This window comes from Pristis pectinata, chromosome 28 (assembly GCF_009764475.1).
Source record: "Pristis pectinata isolate sPriPec2 chromosome 28, sPriPec2.1.pri, whole genome shotgun sequence".
Taxonomy (NCBI): Eukaryota; Metazoa; Chordata; class Chondrichthyes; order Rhinopristiformes; family Pristidae; genus Pristis; species Pristis pectinata.
This window is the reverse complement of record NC_067432.1, coordinates 3,630,180-3,651,041: the sequence shown is the minus strand read 5'-3', so window position 1 is coordinate 3,651,041 and position 20,862 is coordinate 3,630,180. Positions and strand designations below refer to the sequence as shown.

Genomic DNA, 20,862 nt, shown 5'->3' with positions numbered 1-20,862 from the left:
GAGGCTTGATTCAAATCTCACCCTGTGCAACTGGGTAATTTAAATTCAAGCAATTTCCAGAAAAAAAACACTATTGTCAGTAACAGAGACCATGAAGAACCACTGAATTGATATACAAAAAAATCTGGTTCACTAATCTTCAAGAAAATATGCCCTCCTTATCTGGTATGGTCAATACGTGGTTCCTGGCCCACCAATGTCCTCAAATCTCAACTGTCCTTTGAAATGAACCACTGCAAGATTAATGAGGGAGGGTAGGGAAATAAATGTTACACCCACATCCTGAGAACAATAAATGAAATATCTTATCATGGTATTTGCTTTTCCTTTAAATACAAATGCACAAAATATGCACATTTCAGGCAAAAAGTGATAAAGATACAGAAGAACAATACCAGAACTGAGAGGTTCCAACCATCAACAGACTGGATAAAGTGGGACTCCAAGAAACCAAACAGTTACAAAGAGCATACATTTCTGGACTGCCAATGCAAGGAAGGTTATATACATCTCACAGGAGTGAAAGCATGGTTCACTGGATTGTTGAGTTGAGAAAGTTGTCTTAAAATAGACCAATATTCTATGGAGTAAGTTAGAGAGAAGATCTCATTGAAATGTACAGATCCCTTCTATAGCTCGACAGAATTAACAGTGTCATGTTTGTTACTTCTCTCCTACTCCCCTGACTGTGAGCTCTTTAACTAGGAGTCATGGTCTCAGGATATAGGTTTGGCCATTTCAGACTGAGATTAGAGTCTCTGGAATTCTCGACTGCAGAGACATCTGAGTCATTGAATATATTCCAGGCTGAGACCAACAGATTTTTAGACACTAAGTCAAGCTAGAAGGCAACACTGAGGTGTATGATCGGTCATGGTCGTATAGAATGGCAAGGCAGACTTGAGGGACAAATGGCCCAAGTTGTTCCTATTGGAAAAAGGCAGACGTGAGGGAAGAGGAAAATAACACCAAGACTGGTACCTCCGAAGTGGCAAGTTGAGATGCTGGACACTTTTCCCCAAAGTTCTAACATAGAACATGAAACATAGAACAGTACAGCACAGGAACAGGCCTTTCGGCCCATGATGTCTGTACCGAACATGATGCCAAATTAAACTAAAATCTCTCTGCCTGCACATGATCCAAATCCCTCCATTCCTTGTATATTCATGTGTCTATGTAACAGCCTCTTAAACACCACTACCGTATCTGCTTCCAGTACCACCCCTGGCACCTACCACTCGTGTAAAAAAAACTTCCCCTGAACATCTCCTTTAAACCTTCCTCCTCTCACCTTAGATTCATATCCTCTAATATTTGGCATTTCTACTCTGGGAGAAAGATTCTGACTACCCTACTTATGCCTCATTTTATGAACTTCTTTCATGGCTTCCTCTCGAACTCTAGCGCTCCAGAGGAAACAGAATGAAGAGTTACCTGCAGCGTCTATTGCCGTGACATCAACACCGTGGGAGAGCATTGCATTGATACAGGGGACATCCCCTTTCGCTGCTGCAACGTGGAAGCTGGAAGAGAAAAAGCAAAAGGAAAATTAAGCTCTTATGTTGCAGTTGACATTTTTCGGGATATTCTGCTTGAGGACGAGGTTCCTCTCTCACAGAACTGCTCTGATTTTACTCTTCTGCTTTCTGAAGAGCAAACACACAAATGGCTGCAATGATAACAGTGGAGGCAGCAACATTAAGTTACTGAAGTCCAGAGAACTGTACTAATGATCAAGAGGTACATGTTCAAACCCCACCACAGCAGCTGGAAAATTTAAGTTTAATTAAACCTAAAATACAGCACCAGTATTTTAAGTGTTTAAGTGCTACAAACAAATCCTGACACACCACATTTGTACCACCAATCACAAATGTAAACATGGACAAATTTTTGGCAGATAAAATGCCTTCAATAAAAGGCCCAAGGATAAACCACTCAATTTTATCAGCGCATTTCAGATTCTTGGAAGATTTCTGAAACTTATTGAACTATCTGCCAATGGGAGAAGTTTCATTCTATTTACCCTATATTCTTGTATCCAACACAGCATTCTCTGCAACCTCCGCCATCTCCAATGGGATCCCACCCCACGCACATCACCCCCCTCCCCACCCGCTTTCCATAGGGATTGCTCTCTCTGCGACTCCCTTGTCCGCTCGTCCCTCCCCACCGATCACCCTCCTGACATTTATCCCTGCAACTGTGCAATGTGTTACACCTGCCCCTACACCACCTCCCTCACCACCATTCAGGGTCCTAGACAGTCCTTCCAGATGAGGCAGCGCTTCACCTGTGAATCCGAGGGTGTCATTTATTGCATCTGGTGCGGCCTCCTCTACATCAGTGAAACCCGACGCAGATTGGGTGACCACTTTGTGAAGCACCTTCGCTCCCTCCGCTGCAACAGCCAGGATCTCCCGGTGGCCACCCACTTCAATTCCATTTCCCACTCCCACACTGACACGTCTATCCACGGCCTCCTCTACTGCCACTTTAGGCCAGGCGCAGGTTGGAGGAACAACCCCTCATATTCTGCCTTGGTAGACTCCAACCTGAGGCATCAACATCGATTTCTCTAACTTCTGGTAACCCCTCCCCTCTTGTTTTCCCTCCTCCCTGCCCTTTGTTTTCCCTCATTCTTGTGGCCCCCTCACCCCTTTTGCTTTCCCCACCTCCACCCTCCCGACCTGCCCATCACCTCCCCCTCAATCCCCACCCCCTTCCCTTTATTCCATGGTCTACTGTCCTCTCCTATCAGGCTCCTTCTTCTTCAGCCCTTTGCCTCTTCCACTGATCACCTCTCAGCTTCTCACATCGTTCCCTTTCATCCACCCCCCCACCCCCACCCCCACCCACCCACCTACCCTCCTCCCTCATCTGGACACACCTGTCACCTGCCAGCCTGTGCTCCACCCCCCTCCTCTTATGTTTTTTATTCTGGCTTCTGCCCTCTTCCTTTCCAGTCCTGATAAAGGGTCTCGACCCAAAACATCGACTGTTTATTTCCCTCTATAGATGCTGCCCGACCTGCTGAGTTCCCCCAGCACTTTGTGTGTATTGCTTCAGACTCCTGCATCTGCAGGCACGGTAGTGTAGCAGTTAGCATAACACTATTACAGCGCCAGCGACGTGGGTTCAATTCCAGACGCTGTCTGGAAGGAGTTTGTACGTTCTCCCAGTGACTGCGTGGGTTTCCTTCAGGTGCTCCGGTTTCCTCCCACATTCCAAAGACGTACGGGTTAGGAAGTTGTGGGTGCCAGAAGTGTGCCGACACTTGCGGGCTACCCTCAGAACACTCTACGCAAAGAGATGCATTTCACTGTGTGTTTCGATGTACATGTGACTAATAAAGAAATCTTATCTTGTGTCTGCATTCTTGTAAATCTCGACTCAGTCCTATAGTCCCCTTTATGACCAGCTGCTCCAGACTACGTCTGAAGCCGAAATCCCAAATCCCTCTATGATTCTGTTAACTACACCTTCTTTGGGACCGTCACATCCCTCAAGTGTGGTGACCACAATTAGGCACAATATACTCGAGGTCCAATCAGTGGTTTATAAACATTCGGTATAGCCTCCCTCTTTTATACTTTACACCTCTTCTTATGAGGTTCGACTCCACATGCTTCACTAACTGATTCTAATGCCTCCTGCCATTTTCAAAGAGATGTGTACATGTACACCCAGGTCCCTGTCCCTACACACACTTTAGAACCATGTCATTCAGGTTATATTGTCTTTCTTCCTTGTTCTTTCTGCCAAAAATGGATTATTGCAAAATTTTCTGCTATTTCCATTTGCAAAAGGGAAAAAGTCTCGATGGCAATTTATGTGCACGGACAAAAGGAAAGCAAATGAATAATATCCCCTTTAAAAAAAACTGCACAAGGTCACTTGGATTAGACATGAACCCCAACTCATCCAGTTGTGCACCTATGGCAGAGTCTAACGTGCTCCATTTCTAATGTGGAGACACAAGAGACTGCAGTTGCTGAAATCTGGAGCAACACACAAACTGCTGGAGGAACTCAACAGGTGAGGCAGAGGGATGGTCAACGTTTCGGGTCAAGACCCTGCATCTGGCTTTCCTCCAGCGGGTGATTTCTGCTCCATTTCTAGCATATTTTAAATAACTCAAGAGGCAACAAACTGGCACAAGGTGATCCAGACCCTTCAGTCACAAACTAAAATGTGGACTTCCTCTTCTGGTTCCATATGAACCACTACAGGATGTTATGGATAAAGCATAACATGAGGGCTGATTTAAAAACTACAAGTTAAATTGTTTTAATACAATAGTTTGCTTTTTTGATAATGATGCTTTAATTTTAGCTAATGGTTTTGAACTTCAGAGATATTCAGATAGATTGCCTTTGACAGCCAGCTAACCCAATGGTTGTGACTTAGTCACCTGTGGAACTTTTTTTTCAACATTGTGCGTGTGGAGCATTTTAGGGGTGAAAAGAAGAGGGGAGTAACTTACTGCTTCAGTTTTAACATCCCTGCTGGATTTTATAGTACTTGAACAAAATTCCTTTTTGACATAGCCAGAAAACCCTTAAGAATTCAAACTGATACTGGTATGCTGAATAATCTCAGCATTAGTGAAGTTTAATTAATTAGCTTTCAGCTGTATCATATGTTAACAGGGCAAACATACAGACAGCCATCTAAAAGAAACAGGTTGTCATTTGCAGTATAATTGAGCTTTCCAAAGGAAAGACTTTGGAACAACTCATTCTTTCAAAATTTACGCTGACATAAATCATCCATCTTTAATTAACTGAGGAGAAAATTATACATTTGTAGTTGCCTCTGGACACAAACTCACCAACAATGCACTAATGCCAGAGCAAAACAGTATTGTCTTTGTCTAAAAATCTATTCACAAATAGTTATTAAACTCTGCTGCATGTTAAAGTGAGGCTAAAAGTTACGAATCAGGTTAAAGGATTGTCAAAGTCAGGACTGTTTGCTCCTAGCAGCTGTCAAAAGTCCCCTAGAAGTTTAGCCAGTGTACATTCCAAGGGAATGAGCTGGGATTCATTTCAAAATCATTTCTTTAATATATATATACATATATATTAGGAAATAATCAGAGACAGGATTTGGCTCAGGTTACACTTCCTACATGGCTACAGTTCCACCCAGCAATTCTCCTGAACAAGAACATTCCTCCTCCTGGCTAAACTGGTCACTAATCCTCTGACTCTGTAAAAAGCTGCAGAGAGTAGTGGACTGCCCAATACATCACAGGCACATCCCTCCCCACCATCAGGAGTATCTACAGGAGATGCTGCCTCAAGAAGGCGACATCCATCATCAAAGATCCCCACCATCTGGGCGATGCCATCTTCTCGCAGCTCCCATCAGGCAGGAGGTACAGAAGCCTGAAGTCCCACACCACCAGGTTCAAGAACAGCTACTTCCCTTCAACCATTCAGTTCTTGAACCAACCAGCACATCCACAATCACTACAGTTTAGCAACACTATGACTACTTTGATCACTTTACACTGAAATGGACTTCTTTTTTGTTCTAATTGTGTTCTTTCTTGTAAAAATTGTGTGCAACGTGTTTAATTTATGTTTTTCTTGTGAATGCTGCTTATATACTATGTGACTCTGATGCTGCTGCAAGTAAGCTTTGCATTGCACCTGTGTACATGTGTAATTGTGCATATGACAGTAAACTCGACTGACTTCTGACCCACAGCACAACACAACCCACCAACTCTGCCAGACCATTGACCACCATCTCAAAATAAAGGGTTGGCCATTCAGGATGAAGGTGCAAAGAAATTTCTTCAGCCAGAGATGCGATGAATCTTTGGAATTCCCTACCCAAAAGGACTCAAAACATTCAGTCCTTTCAAGAAAATGTGGCCATAGCAAAATGAACATTTAAAAAAAATAGGTTAACAGGTTAAAGGTATCAAGGGATATGGGGCTAGCGGGAGAGTAGTGCTGAAGTAGATAAATCATGATATTATTTAAAGAGAGACAAGGTATGAGGGGTCAGAAGGTCTACTCCCAATTCTACTTTTCATGTTCATTCTGCTACATCTTCTCCATCTTCTGCACACTGAATGCTTCTTCCTAGAACACAGAACAGTACAGCACAGAACAGGCACTTCGGCCCACAATGTTGTGCCAACATAGCTAATCCCTCCTACCTACAGAATGCCCATATCCCTCTATTTTCGCCTCATTCATGTGCCCATCCAAGCCCCCAGTGAATTTGCCTCCACCACCCTATCAGGCAACACATTCCAGGCATCCACCACTCTCTCAATAAAGAACGTTCCCCTCATGTCTGTTCTGAACGTACCCCCTCTCACCTTAAATGCAGGCCCTCTGGTACTGGATCGTTTAACAATGGGAAGATGATGTTGCTTGTCCACCCTATCTATACCCCTCATAATTCAAAGCCCCTAATATTCAACTCCTCTTTACACACAGATCACCAGTGAGATCACTCTCCCTCCACTCCTGAATACTTCCCACACTTCACTTTGCTAGCCACATGTCCTCAAAAGTATACAACCACAAAAGGCGCTCACCGTAGGGAGGAAGGACACCCCATAGAAAAAGCCCCGGAGAAGTGCACAGACTTTGTGGCATGCTCAGATCCAGGAACACTGCACATCAAAGTGCCTTGATGTGTGTTACTTACTGCCTGGATTAGTCAAACCATTTCCATACGCCTCCGGTGTACGTGGTCACAAACCCGCCCACCCAGAAATCAATCTGGTGAACTTTTGCTGCATTTTCTACAAGGCCAGGATACCCCTCCTTGGGCAGGGAAACCAGACATGCACAATACGTTACAGACACATCCCACACGGACCCTATAACTGAGTAGGACCAATACTTCTTGCATTCAAATCCTCTTGCAATAAAGGCCAACATACAGTTTGCCTGTTGGAGACTCAAGAGACCGCAGATCCTGGAATCTGGAGCAAATAAAGTGCTGGAGGAACTCAGCAGGTCAGGCAGCACCTGTGGAGGCAGAGGGATAGTTGATGTTTTGGGTCAAGACCCTGCATCAGTTTGCCTTCCCAACTGCCTGTTGAACCTGTATATTGACTTTATGATTATGTACATGAACACCCAGCTCCCTCCAAACACCAACACCTTCAATCTTTCATGGTTAAAAAATTCACCTATTTGGGCTTTGATTTGTGTTTCTTTTTTTTTAAAAACACTGGCAACATGTATGTGACTCTTCTCACATCCCTCCCTCGTCATGACATCTTTCCTGTAGATGTGTACATGGTGCTCTAGCTGTGGTCCAACTAATGATGTATACAGTTCTAGCCAAGCTTCCACATATATTCTCTGCCTCAGCCAATAAAGGCAAATATAACCTTCTTAACCACCTTATTTATGCAGTCTTCAGAGCCGTGGGGAACGAAGGCACAACTGCACCCAACTTCAAGTACCAAAGCTACTCCCCACCCTCTTCCAATACCGTCTTCACTTGACACTACACTCCCCATGCACTATGTCAACAGAACAAGTACATAGAACAGTACAGCATAGGAACAGACTCTTCAGTCCACAATGTCTGATCCATATCCCTGCATTACCTGATCATGCCCATCTGCCCATCGAAAAGCCTTGAGCACCACTAATGTATCTGCTTCCACCACTTCCCCTGGTAGATCATTCCAGGCACCGACCATCCTGTGTAAAAAAACTTTCCCTTCCACCTTAAATCTTTGTCCTCTAGCATTTGACATTTCTACTCTGGGGGTGAAAAAAGATTCAGGCTGTCTACTATGCCTCTCAATTTTATAAACTTCTATCAGGTCTCCCCTCAACCAAGTACAAAAATAAAATCAGCCTTTAAGAAACTCAGTGTCTTATTAAATCTCACCATGCTAAGGAAAGGTATCATGAAGATGTGTGACTGTAATCTCAGCCACGTCCTCAGAAGGGATGGGACACCAGAGCAGTGTGCCTGGGCAATACCTCTATGTCCTTTATCATCACCAAAGTTAGGAGACAAAGTGACAGAGGACCACCATATCCATAGTCCTTCCATCTTCTCAATGAGATATGAAAGAGTGGACTTCCTGCCAGCTCAGGTCATAGAGCAATACAACACAGATACAGGCCCTTCAGCCAAACCAGTCCATACCGACCACCCAGCTAGTCCCAATTTCCTGCATTTGACCCGTATGCCTCCAGGCCCCTCCCCTCCACGTACCTATCCAAGTGCTTCTTAAGTGATATTATTGTACCTGCCTCAACCACTTCCTCTGGCAGCTCGTTCCATATACTCACCAACACTCTGCGTGAAAAAGTTGCCCCTTAATGGTCAATAACAGATCCCCCTGCACTAAGGTAAAGAGCAGAGGAGTTTGCACCAGGAGCCTGACCAATATTTATTCATCAACTGATTATAACATTGCTGCTCGAGGAAACTTTAGGTCCATACTCTGGCATTACATTGTAGTGTTTCCTACACTTCAAAGTGACTGCACTTCATAAAGTACCTCATTGAATATAAAGCACTAAGGGAGCATCCTTGCACTGTGGAAAGGTCTACAGAAAGGAGTTGTATGGGGGGCAGACAAGGTGGAGCCCAGCAAAAGGGAAACAAAGAGGCTACAAACAGAGGAGGAAGATCCAAGGGAATTGGCGAAATTGTCAGGAAGAGACAAAGAACTTTTATTGTCAGCAACTTGTTGCTGTGATCTGGAAAATGTTGCCCGAAAGAATCATGGAAACTAATGCAACAGGAACTTACTAAAAAGAGAATTGGATAAATTCTTGAAGGAAAAACAGCTGTGGAGAAAAAAAGGCATAGTACAGGCACAATGGGCCGAATGACCTCCTTCAGAGCCATAAAATATTTGGATTGTTAGAAAAACGCATGACATTAAACAAAGATAATGTACTCCTTCAACCTGTGTGTTTGGCCATCTCTTGTCATATCTTCTTGTGAGGCTCAGTGCTAGACTTTGTTTGACAGTGCTCCTGAGATGGCTTCAGGGAAGTTTTACAACATCAAAGATGCCATTACGTGCAAAGTGGTATTTTACCAGCTTTAGACTTTTTCCCAACTAACCACACAGCCTGAGGCATTGTTCAATGTTCCTCTTATCACAAAGGCTCAAGTCATCAAGCAAATTAATTTTAACGAAAATCCATTTCTATTGTCAGACGTAATGGCTTTCCGTTCAGAACAATTCTAGTGTTCATTTTCAATCAACCGCTTTTGATCTCCTTCAGCAGCAGGAGAATGGTGACTTGTGTTCCACTAAACAGGATGTGCAGATTTGGAAGTGATCATTACAGCTGAGCCCCTGTACTAACAAGTTCTGACCATAATTAAACAGATGCTAAGTCGATAAGACAAAGTAATCTTTCTTGATATTATGTTGCATAAAAAGTAGACGAAACAAACAGAAGTCTGACAATGCAGCAGATTTAGTAGAAACTCACTGCAGATTTAGTGAGAAGGAACTCCAGTTCAATTTTCCACATGACCAGTTACTGACCTCAACCAGGTCATTATACCCTAAACTCTTCTCATTGTCGAACTCAGTATTATTAACAAAAGAAACACAAATCAAAGTCAAGCGTCTCACCGTAATTATGGATGGAGCAGGTAAGAGAGTAACCTGAAGGACAGGCAGAGATTGGGGAGGGGTCACATGAGGGAGGGAGACACACACACCTGGGGGTGAGGGCAAGAGAGGGGGGGGTGAGAGTGTTTGTGCTCAACAGGGAGAGGAACTTGAACGGAGTGAGGAGAGTGGGATATTGTAGGCACACAACACACCAGAAGATCAAAGCAAAGTGATTCCAAAACTAAACATCAACAGTTTCCCAAGTACAATAAAACTCCACTATCCAATTACACAGAAATCCCAGTGGTTCAGTACCTGACTCACCAAGGCTCCGGTTCCCCTCGCTCCCTCCCTCTGCCCCTGGGGCCCCGGTTCCCCTCGCTCCCTCCGCCCCCGGGGCCCCTCACTCCCTCCCTCCCTCCGTCCCCAGGGTCCCGGTCCCCTTGCTCCCTCCCTCACTGGAGCTCTGGTTCCTGAGCTCTCTAACTTCCCCAATTAACTGGAAAACCTGTTTTAATACTGCCTAACAGCTAAAAAAAAGTTAAAAGTGTGTTGGAATATTAATAGAAATAACAGCCAATAGTCCGGAAAACCTGCTAGTCTGGCACCAAAGTCCCAAAAGCGTCGGATTATCAGAGTTTTATGTTGTCGTCACCTGCAGGTGCTCTCCGGGCTACACCCGATGTGGATAACCTGTACACATGAGCCAGCATTTGGGAGACCAGCGGGGTGGATTTACCGGCTGCTGTGGGACTACAGGCATCTTCTGCCAGGTGGGAACAGGGCATTTCCACCTGCCTTCTCCCCTCACCACCCCCTGCCCCCCCAAGACCCACAACATTTACGGGCTGCGTCAAGTGGAGCAGAGCTGGGAGCACTGAACAGACTCACTCGCTGAGTCAGCGAGGCCGGCTGGCGGCCGCTCTTCCCGCTCTCCTGTTACTGCTGCTTCTGGGATCCTCTCCCACACACTGTTCACTTCCAACTCACGAACTAATCTGGTCACACCTTATGCTGTTGTGCAGAGGGACTCGGGAGTGCTTGTGCATGAATTGCAAAAGGTTGGTTTGCAGGTGCAACAGGTTATCAAGAAGGTAAATGGAATGTTGGCCTTCATTGCCGGAGGGATTGAATTTAAGAGCAGGGAGGTTATGCTGCAGCTGTACAGGGTACTGGTGAGGTCGCACCTGGAGTACTGCCTGCAGCCAGTGTTCTTACTTGAGGAAAGATATACTGGCCTTGGAGGCGGTGCAGAGGAGGTTCACCAGGTTGATTCTGGAGATGAGGGGGGTTAGCCTATGAGGAGAGATCGAGTTGCCTGGGTCTATACTCGCTGGAATTCAGAAGAATGAGAGGGGATCTCATAGAAGCATATAAAGTTATGAAAGGGATAGCTAAGAGAAGCAGGAAAGTTGTTTCCACTGGTAGGTGAGACTACAATTAGGGGACATGGCCTCAAGATCCAGGGGAGTAGATTTAGGATGGAGATGAAGAGGAACTCATTTCTCCAGAGGGTAGTGAATCTGTGGAATTCTCTGCCCAGGGAAGCAGTAGAGGCTACTTCATTAAATATATTTAAGACACAGTTAGATAGATTTTTGCATGTAGGGGAATTAAGGGTTATGAGGAAAAGGCAGGTAGGGGTGGATCTGAAACCACGGCCAGATCAGCCATGATCTTATTGAATGGCGGAGCAGGCTCAATAGGTCAGATGGCCGACTCCTGCTCCTATTTCTTATGTTCTTATGTTCTCAGGAATGGAACCCTGCCGTAACTTTGGGACTGCCTGCATAACAAGATATTGGCTTCAACAGAACTGACCCGGTTAGGAAAGTGAAACTGCAAAGCCCGATTTGAGGGTGGGGCGAGTAGTGACCAGTGGGTACAAGACACTTACGCTGATCTGCCCTCCACATCCAGCTTGGTCGGGGTGACCCCTCGCTTGGCCAGCACTGATGTAACTTTGTCCACATCTCCCTTTTCCACTGCCTTCAGCAAACGGTCGTCATATTTGCTCCAATCTGATGTCTGCATTTAAAAAGAAGCAAAAATATCATGTGAAGTAATGATACATGCATATCATCTTAGTTCTATAGTGCAAGGACAGCCTTCGTCTCGTGCTCAGGCATCTTATACAGCAACATCTGTTCCATCCAATCAGAGAAGGAATCTGACATGGCCACGTTTGACAACACACAGACTCTCTGCAGAATGTGGATACGTGTTCACAGATGGACACACGTATTACTGACTAGACCGTCAGCCCAGTCAACAGGAGCAAAGCTCACTCCTCGAGAGCCAGCCAGAAAGGAAACAATTCATGTTCTCCCTTTCTACCCATCCCAAACTTTTCACTGTATCACCAGCAAACCATTCCTTTCAGTGCAAGCCACCCAATCAAGCCAAACCATATCCCTATGGTAACACGCAATCTGCTGGAAGAAGTCAGCGGGTCAAGCAGTATCTCTATAGTACCTTTAACAACATCTTAAAGCACTTTACAATCCAACGAGGCATCTTCGAGATGTAGTCACTGTTGTACAACAGGCAACACGTACAGCTGACTTACACACAGCAAGATCCCACAAATGTCAAGGAAACCACCTGAGAGCGTGTTTTAGTGACATTGGTTGAAAGAAAAAGATTGGTCTGGAACACCAGAAATACACAGCTACTGCCCTTCATAAATGGCCCATCATGTGTTTACTTCCCCACATTGCAACCTCCCAACATCTCTCCTCATCACCATATACTTCCCTGCCTTTTCCCTCATGTCCTTTCCAGCTTCCTTCAGGTGGATCTTTTCCAGTCTCAGTTTAACCTCTGACTGAAAGACTGATCTCCAACAGTACAGTAATCCTCCAGTGTCTCACTGGAGTTTCAGTCTGGATTTTTGTGTTGACATCTCCAGGGTGGGACTTGGAACCGACAACCTCCGGCATCAAAGGGGAGAGTGCTGCTCACCAACCCATGGCTGACGGCCAGGAAATGTCCCAGCATTACGTGGTTAAGTGAAAGGCCCTATGCTGTCAGGCAACACACGAGATGCTAGAGGAACTCAGCAGGTCAGGCAGCATCTAAGGAGGGGAAATGAACAGTTGATGTTTTGGATCGAAACCCTTCTTCTGGACTGAAGTATAGAGGGGAGATGGCCAGTGTAAAAAGGGGCAAACAAGAGCTGGCAGGCGATAGGTGGATCCATGTGAGGAGGAGGGGATAGGCAGATGGAGGAGCACCAGTAGCTGAGAGGTAGGAGGTGGAAGTGAGTATATAGGTGTATGTTCTCGGGAATATTCACATCACTAAATGTAGTCCTGACAGGTACACAGCAATGTATTAAATCTACATCAAGTGTTTATTCTCCACACAGCCACCTTCCAGCATCTCTCCCCATCAGCATCCTTTTCCTTTCTCTCATGTTTCATCCAGCTTCCCTTGAATTCACCTCGATCCACAGGCTTACCACTCTGTTGAGTTGCCTTTTTGAATTCACACCAATGCTTCCACCAGCAGCCACCTGCCCCAACCTCCGAGCAGAGCTTGAGACACGGGAGGTTTGGACGAGAAAGGAATTAGAAAACAAGGCCTGCTGCCACAGCCGTGGAGGGTGATGTCTTTTCATTCCATCTACCTGTGCAGCAACTGCAAGTCCGGGAAGGTGCTGTGGTCCTGCATGGCCACATGCAGTGTACTGGATTTAATACACTGTCTGCATTGGCTACCAATACAACCTGGAATTCCCTTCCAAGAACATGTGGGAGCACCCATGCTAAACAGACTGCAGTGGATCAAGGGACCAGCTCATCACCACCTTCTTCAAGGCAACTGGGATGGACAATCAATCCTGGTCTTTCCAGTGATGCCTGCACTTGCAAAATGAGAAGCGGCAATCTGTACACCAGCAGGAAGCCTTGAAGCTCGGTCTGAGAGAACAAGTGTGGGTCAGCAAAGTGTTCGTTAGGAAGCAAAACCGTTCAGCCATCTTGCAAACCGTTCAGCCATCTTGCAAACCTGCCAGGAAGCCAGTCAATACCCAGCAGTATCTGGTAAATGGAATTCAGCAACAACTCTCATTTATATAACCCTTTCATTCAGTAAAACGTTCCGATACACTTCACAGGAGCAACTGTCAGATACAAGTTGCCACCAACCTGCAGAAAGCCATGCTCAAAGACTAATCTGTCAAGGAGCATGTTAAAGTAGAGTGACAGGATTTAGGGAGGGAATTTCAGGTCAAGGGAAACCAGGGACGTGTGAAACACCAGCACTGGAGAACAGCAGTTACTGAGGACTTCAGGTTGGAGAGCAATACATTGAAGGGGTAAGGCAAACTCCAAAATTCCACTCTTAATTTGTTTTCTGTTCGAAACCCCGACCCCCAAACACCACTGACACTCACCTCCACTCCTCCATTGACCAACAAGACAAATGCAAATTCCAATTAAAAAGCAAGCTTCAAGCTGGGCAGGGCTTCCAGCGTCCAGCAGCTGTTGCAGCGTGTAATGATAGTTTTCTTGTTGCTGGTTTTACTAATGCGTAAAGCCTTCAGCTCAACCCTATAAGCAGACCCATAATTATCAAGTGCTGCCTCTCTGTTCTGTACTCAATAACCCTCTCGTCAGAGGCTCTGGTTTCAAACGGCCGTCAGCCCGGATGCAACTGCATCTATTTGAAGTCCCAAATTTTAATACCTTGAGACCAGCCAACGAAAATAAGGACCTGTCACATGACCAAGAGGCCATTCATCCCTTTGTTTGCCTGCTGTTTAATGACATTACATAATTCTATACAACATGGGAGGCCATTCAGTCCATCGAGTTCATGCCAATTTACAGAGGAATCGCATTCCCCCATTAATTTTCCCTGTGAATTATTGCCACATTTCTACCAACACAGGCAATTTACAGCATCCAATTAACCTACCATCCCGCACATCTTTGGGATGTTGGAGGAAACCAGAGGACCCAGAGGGAACCCACGTGGTCATAAGGAGATAATGCAAACTCCATACAGTCAGCACTGGGAGGTCAGGATTGAACCTGGGTCACTGTGAAGCATCAGCTCTATTAGCTGTGCTACTGTGCCACCGTGAACGTAGTCAGGTCAGGACCTATCTACATTGCAATTCCATCCATTGCTTTGGTTCCCAAACCCTTCAGCTACAAATCTCAGCTTTGCAATTTCCGATGAAACCCCTTCCTCAAATTTTTTGGGAGGGCAACAGTTCTAGTCCTCCACCACTGTGATGAAGTATCTCCTGATGTCACAACTGAACAGCCAGACTTGACTTTGAAGGTAACAACCACACCCCACCGCCACCCCCCCAACAACAACCCAGAGATGGGAGAACATGTGACGCTTCCGACTAAACCTTTTAAATAAGCAGCTGCAAACAGACGTGATCCAGCCAACTGATTTATTCCTCCTCCATTCACTTTTATCCAAATACACTGTTGCAAAGCGGTTTGTGATGTTTTACTGTGGATAAGTTGTTGTTGGCTCCAGCAAAGGCTACAGTTCCAAACTGAAAGTACTTCATTGGCTGTAAATCCCTTAGGGTTATTATGGATGTGAAAGGTGCAATTTAAATTGGAAAAAAAAACGTCTTTACATTGTTGATTGAGATACAAGTATGGACCTGGACATCTGTTAAACAGACTCCTTGCTCTTCATCCAGAAAACTATGGGATCACGTATGGAAAGGTACATGGATGTCTCATTGTCTTATTAATGTCTCATTGGAAAGACTATATTATGCCCCCCCAGTACAGGTGATAGCATTCTAGGCTGGACAATGTGCTTAGGTCAGTGTCTGTTTTGTCAGGGGAGTAAAGGAGCAGATTTACCATGGTCAGGGTTTGTCTCCACCCTCATTCCTTTGAGAAGCTGGCCGATATTCCCTATGAGGCAGCCCAGGCTCAATCCCGACTTCTAGTCCTACCTGCATGGAGTTTGCATGTTCTCCCTCTTACCACATGGGCTTCCTCAAGGTGCTCCATTTCCCTACTACATCCCGAAGATGTGCAGGTTGGGAGATTAATTGGCTATTAAATTGTCCCTCAGGTGTTGATGGGTGGTTGAATCTGGAGATTGTTGATGGAATGTGGAAAGTGCTGACGAAATTGGGCATTAGATGGTTGTCACAGACTTGGTGGGCTGAAGGGCCTATTTCCTTGCTGTACGAGTATGAGACATTAAACAATAGCCAGCAACCAATGGCCATGAAAATGTACCAAAGTTTGAGCCATCCTTGTCAAAAGAAGACAAGTAGAAATAATGATCTTACATGAAAGACCTTAATGGCCAAATAAATACAAATCATATCTCAAACTCAGACATAACTTAATATCTGTAGTTTTAGAGTGCCTTTAACATAGTAAAATAAAACAGAAGCACGAATTAAAACAACACCAAGTCACAAAAGGAGATAACAGTGCTGGTGAGCTTGGTCAGAGTGACAAGTTTTAAAGGAGGTGATGGAGGGGCAGAGGGGTTAGGGAAAGGACATGTTTAAAATTAGCTCAGCTTGCCCATTTGAATGCTGTCATGTACCTACACATCAAATGAGACTTAGAGAGAGCAGGAGGGAAAAATGCAAGTCTGATCCCTCCTTACAGATGTTTACAACAATTTCAATAGAGGACCTTAGAATGTATTTTCATCAAAATCAACAACAAAATTCCTTTGGATTATTACAAGGGCACCAAAACATTTCAGTGATTGTTTTGTCATTTATAACATGCTCGAGTACTTGCAAAATGTTAAATTGCTCAACAGTGTTGGAAAGTAGTATACCAAGGCTGCAAACATCAGAGATCAGGGAAAGAAACAGTAACAAAACCTGATGATAAAAAGCCAAAAGCTACAGTCAACAAGGCTGAAATAAATATTTTCTTTTTGGATATGGGCCAGTGATTAGAAGTCGCTCGAAGCTTTGGCCTTGCAGCTTAATGACATCACTTTCTCAACTGGATTACAGCCTATTCATTCACTCCCACGCATCTATTATTAAAGGCTGCAGAACCACTTTGGATCAATATGGATATCTATATTCCGCAGCCATCAGACATTCAGCCATTCCTCGTTCAAAAGGCACTTGGCTCTGGAAAAGCCACAATGCAACATTACTAATCACAACTTAGTAACACTGGATGTGATCAGAGGAAAACCATGCAGCAAATTCCCATGCAAACTCCTAAATACTAATTTAAACTAAAGAGAGCTTTGGTGCAAGATACCTACAAAGGGCACAGAGGCACAGGAAAACCAGCGCTTCATGCCGGTCGAGAAAGCTTCTGGGACTCGGGCAGATCTCTAATTGCAAATACAGCTTGCTATAAATCAACTCCACAATTGGCACGGTGCAGATCAGGGCTAGAAAGAACAACGTCGCTGTGTTTGCAGGCTCTGAACACTGTTCTACAACTTCAGAAGAATCGCATGCCCCCAGTTCACAACCCCACTTGAGCATTTTACTAAATTCTCTTCATCTTCTGAGTCATCTTCAGACTTCATTACTCCCCAGGAGGATCCTAATTTGTAGTATTTTGAGCTTTGTTTCAGAAATCGGCTGCAGCCTGGAGATTAAAACTCAGCCATGGCACTCCTTCCCCTCTTCCCCTGCACCGAGCCTTTGGGTGCCTGCTTGTTCGATTCCAGCTCTTTTCAACAGGAGCAAGTGCAGCCAGAGATCGCTGGACTCCTGCTGTGAAGTAGTGCACACCCCAGCAACTTGTGCCAAGCTTAAGTAAAGCTTTTAACTTGGCACTAAAATATCACAGCCAGATCACAGTAAACAGGCCATGATATCAGCCAACTTCTGCATTTCTGACCTCGCAACCCTCTGAGAGACGTCTGCAAGGTATAGCTAATAATAATTCTGTGCATGCATAGCCTGTGAGTAATGGAGTATCAAGCTATCATCATTGAAGTCAAAGAACCATCAAGGCATGTTTTGCAGGATTCTAGAAATAGTGACTTCCAGCAGAGAGATTCAAGTGTCAGGTTCAGAAAGCCTCTGGATGACCTTCGAACAGACTTGCCTCACCAAATGACCGACCCACCAAGTTAAAAGCAACACCATCTCTGCCACACAATCTGTAGATTGCATCATCACTGCTATGGGAAGTTTAAAGGTTCTCCATCATCAGTGCAAGGGCCAACACTTCCTCCCCGCCACCTCACAATTCCCTGTCGAAGCCCTTCACTCCGTGGATGCATCAACAGCAAGATGCAACAATAATACCACAAGGGAGATGCAGTCAATCACGAGGAGAAACACTGCGTGCTGCCGGCCGGTACATGTATTTTAAACCACGTGGCTTAAATATATTTCGAGCTATGGCAATTTATATTTTCATTTGGAATTTAAAACTATTAAAAACACAGGGTACCAGAATACTCCTTTTCATCTCATGAGCTGTCTCTAAACTCTGTTCAGGAGACGACAGGCTGCGTTCCTGAAAATCCAGCAAGTGGGAGACGTAACTGTTAAATTTAAGGAGTCTTTTCAGCCCCAATTATCCCAGTGCAGAAAAACCTGCCCAGTTGGAGCAGGTACTTGTGTAAACAACCACCCACATTTATAGAGCAATCTTTGTTGGAGCAAGGCATCCCAAGGGAGGCACAAATCAAAACCTGACACCAACCACATAAAGAGGGAGACTTGAAGAGGGAGGTCTTAGTGCTGGAAAGGCACGGGGGTTAAAGGAAGGGAATTCCAAAACTTAGAAGCCAGTTAGCCGAACAGAATTTCAACAAGGCTTTCATTGTTTGATTAATGCTCAGAAGATACAAACATGTCAGTCTTAAATTATAAACACTTCCCACTGAAAGTAAATCTGGTGAGTGAAACAAGCAAATGTTCAAACGTCATGTGGTTAAATCCAGGTAGGAGCAGAGAGCAAGGATTTCAAAGCTTGGGCCACTGGGAATAGGATAGATATCAGGGCCCAATCACAGTACATGTGGGAATACCATGCCCAGACAGCTCACAATGCTAAAATATATGAAAGTGTTGAATTAGTGGCATATTGTTATATACCACTCAAAACAAAACTAGAAAGAATAAACTTTCAAGATATGCCATAGTACTTTATAACTTATTTTTCAAAGGATATTTGAACACAGGTCATTGACATCAGGAAGGGGGGCAGTGCCCATGCTCCTGTTTACATCAACGGTGCTGACAGGGTTAAGAGCTTCAAGTTCCTAGGAGTGAACACCACCACTAGTTGTTCTAGCCCAACCATGAAGAAACCACAGCCAAGAAAACTCACCAGTGCCTCTACTTCCTCAGGAGGCTAAGGAAATTTGGCATGTCCCCTTTGACTCTCACCAATTTTTATAGAAGCACCATAGAAAGCATCCTTTCCAGATGCAAGGCTTGGTACGGCAACTGCTCTGCCCAAGACCACAAGAAACTGCAGAGTTGTGGATACAGCTCAACACATGACAAAAATCAGCCTCCCCTCCATGGACTCTGTCTACACTTCTCACTGCCTCAGTAAAGCAGCCAAGCTGTTCCTAAATAGTTGAGTGTGAGTCTTCAGGCTCCTGTAGCTCCTCCTCGATGGTGGTAATGAGAAGAGGGCACGTCCCCGGATGGCAAGGGTCCTTAATGATGGATGCCATCTTCTCGAGGCACCGGCTCTTGATGTCCTTGATGGTAGGGAGGGTTGTGCCCGTGATGCAGTTGGCCCAGTCCACAACCCTCTGCAGTCTCTTGCAATCCTGTGCATTAGAGCCTTTACACAAGATCTCATTATAGAATTTTCCTTGTAAGTGGACAGTCACCATTTGAAGTGCAAGTTGTAACAACAACAAAATACATTTTCCAAAAAAAAAATCAGTATTCCAAGATTAGCACATGGAAGAAAGAAAAATGGAGAGGTATGGGCTCTGCAGGAGGAAAGGGTTAGGTTGATCATGGAAGAGGTGTTCATCCAGTTCAGCACAACATCATGGGCCGAAGGGCCCGTACTGTGCGGTACTGTTCTATGTTACAAGATATGAAAACATTTAACAACCTTATGGTAGCACATGGACTTAGTCTTTTATTCTTGTGAACTTTACTATGAAATTTCAATAGACAAATTAATGTGCCTTCATATTTATAACACTTTAAAAGAAACATTCTCTTTTGATATGCTCCATAATGGCTTGAATTTACTTTGTAAGCTATGTACTCTTCCAGTAAATATTCTGCTCAATACATATTTTGGAAGTACCAAGTACAATCTGGGCTTGCAAAGGGTGAATCTCACCAGCAGATTTTATTTGGGCGTACAGTGGCGCAGCCTGCAGAGCTCCAGTGACCCAGGTTCAATCTCTGGTCGTGTGGAGATTGCACATTCACCCTGCGACCACATGGTTTTCCTCCAGATGCCCCTGTTTTCTCCCACAACCCAAAGTACAAGTTGGTAGGTGAAAAAAATCACCACAAGTGATGACCACATGTGAATGCTAGAATTAAAATGTTTTGGGGTATTCATTAATGATTGGATGCACAGTATATATTCCATCAGTTTAGTTATGGGGTAGTGTTAGTGTGATTATTCAATGAAAGAATTACAGCAAGTGTACGTACAGCAATACAATGGGAATGTAGGGAGAATGAAAAGTGAGATTAGTTAGTGATGCAAGACACAAAGCACTGGAGGAACTCAGTGGGCCAGGCATCATCTATGGAGGAAAATGGTCAATGTTTCAGGTCAAGATCCTTCATCTTGACTCATCCTGTCCATTTTCTTCCATAGATGCTGCCTGACCCACTGTTCCTCCAGATTCCAGCATCTTCAGTCTCTAGTGTCTCCACTAGTGTAGTGAAGGTCTGGGCAGACTCAGGGGGCCAAATGGGCTATTTCTCTGCTTATGAGAGACTAAGAAATGGGAGTCATCATCAACCATAAACCCCACAGACCTGCTCAGCCATTCAATACGACCATGGCTGACCTGAACCTCACCTCAGCTCCACTTTCCTGCCCGTTTCCTATAACACTCAACTCCCTCATAGTCCAAAAACAAGCTGTCCAGTTCTCCATCAATTAGATTCAGTCTCAACTCTTCCCTCACAATGAGAATTCCAAAGATTAACAACCTGAATTAATTCCTCATTTCTGTCCTGCGTGGGCAATTCTTTATTCTATAATTATGCCCTTAGTTTAAGATTCCCCCAAAGGGGAAACATGTCTATCCTGTTGACCCCCTCAGTATCTGATGTTTCAATGCAATCACCTCATTCTTCTAAACTCCAGAGTATTGACCCAATTTGC

General features: G+C 44.7%; 1 protein-coding gene across 1 annotated transcript in view; it reads right to left on the bottom strand.

Moving 5' to 3' along the window:
* LOC127583864 (uveal autoantigen with coiled-coil domains and ankyrin repeats-like) overlaps nt 1–20,862 on the bottom strand; it is a 97,973-nt gene that overhangs the window by 14,660 nt on the left and 62,451 nt on the right. Inside the window, exons 2-3 of the mRNA XM_052040258.1 lie at nt 11,487–11,617; nt 1,438–1,526 (exon numbers count right to left, since the gene is read on the bottom strand). Of these exons, the coding sequence (XP_051896218.1) occupies nt 1,438–1,526; nt 11,487–11,617 (220 nt within the window). The remainder of the gene's footprint in view (nt 1–1,437; nt 1,527–11,486; nt 11,618–20,862) is intronic.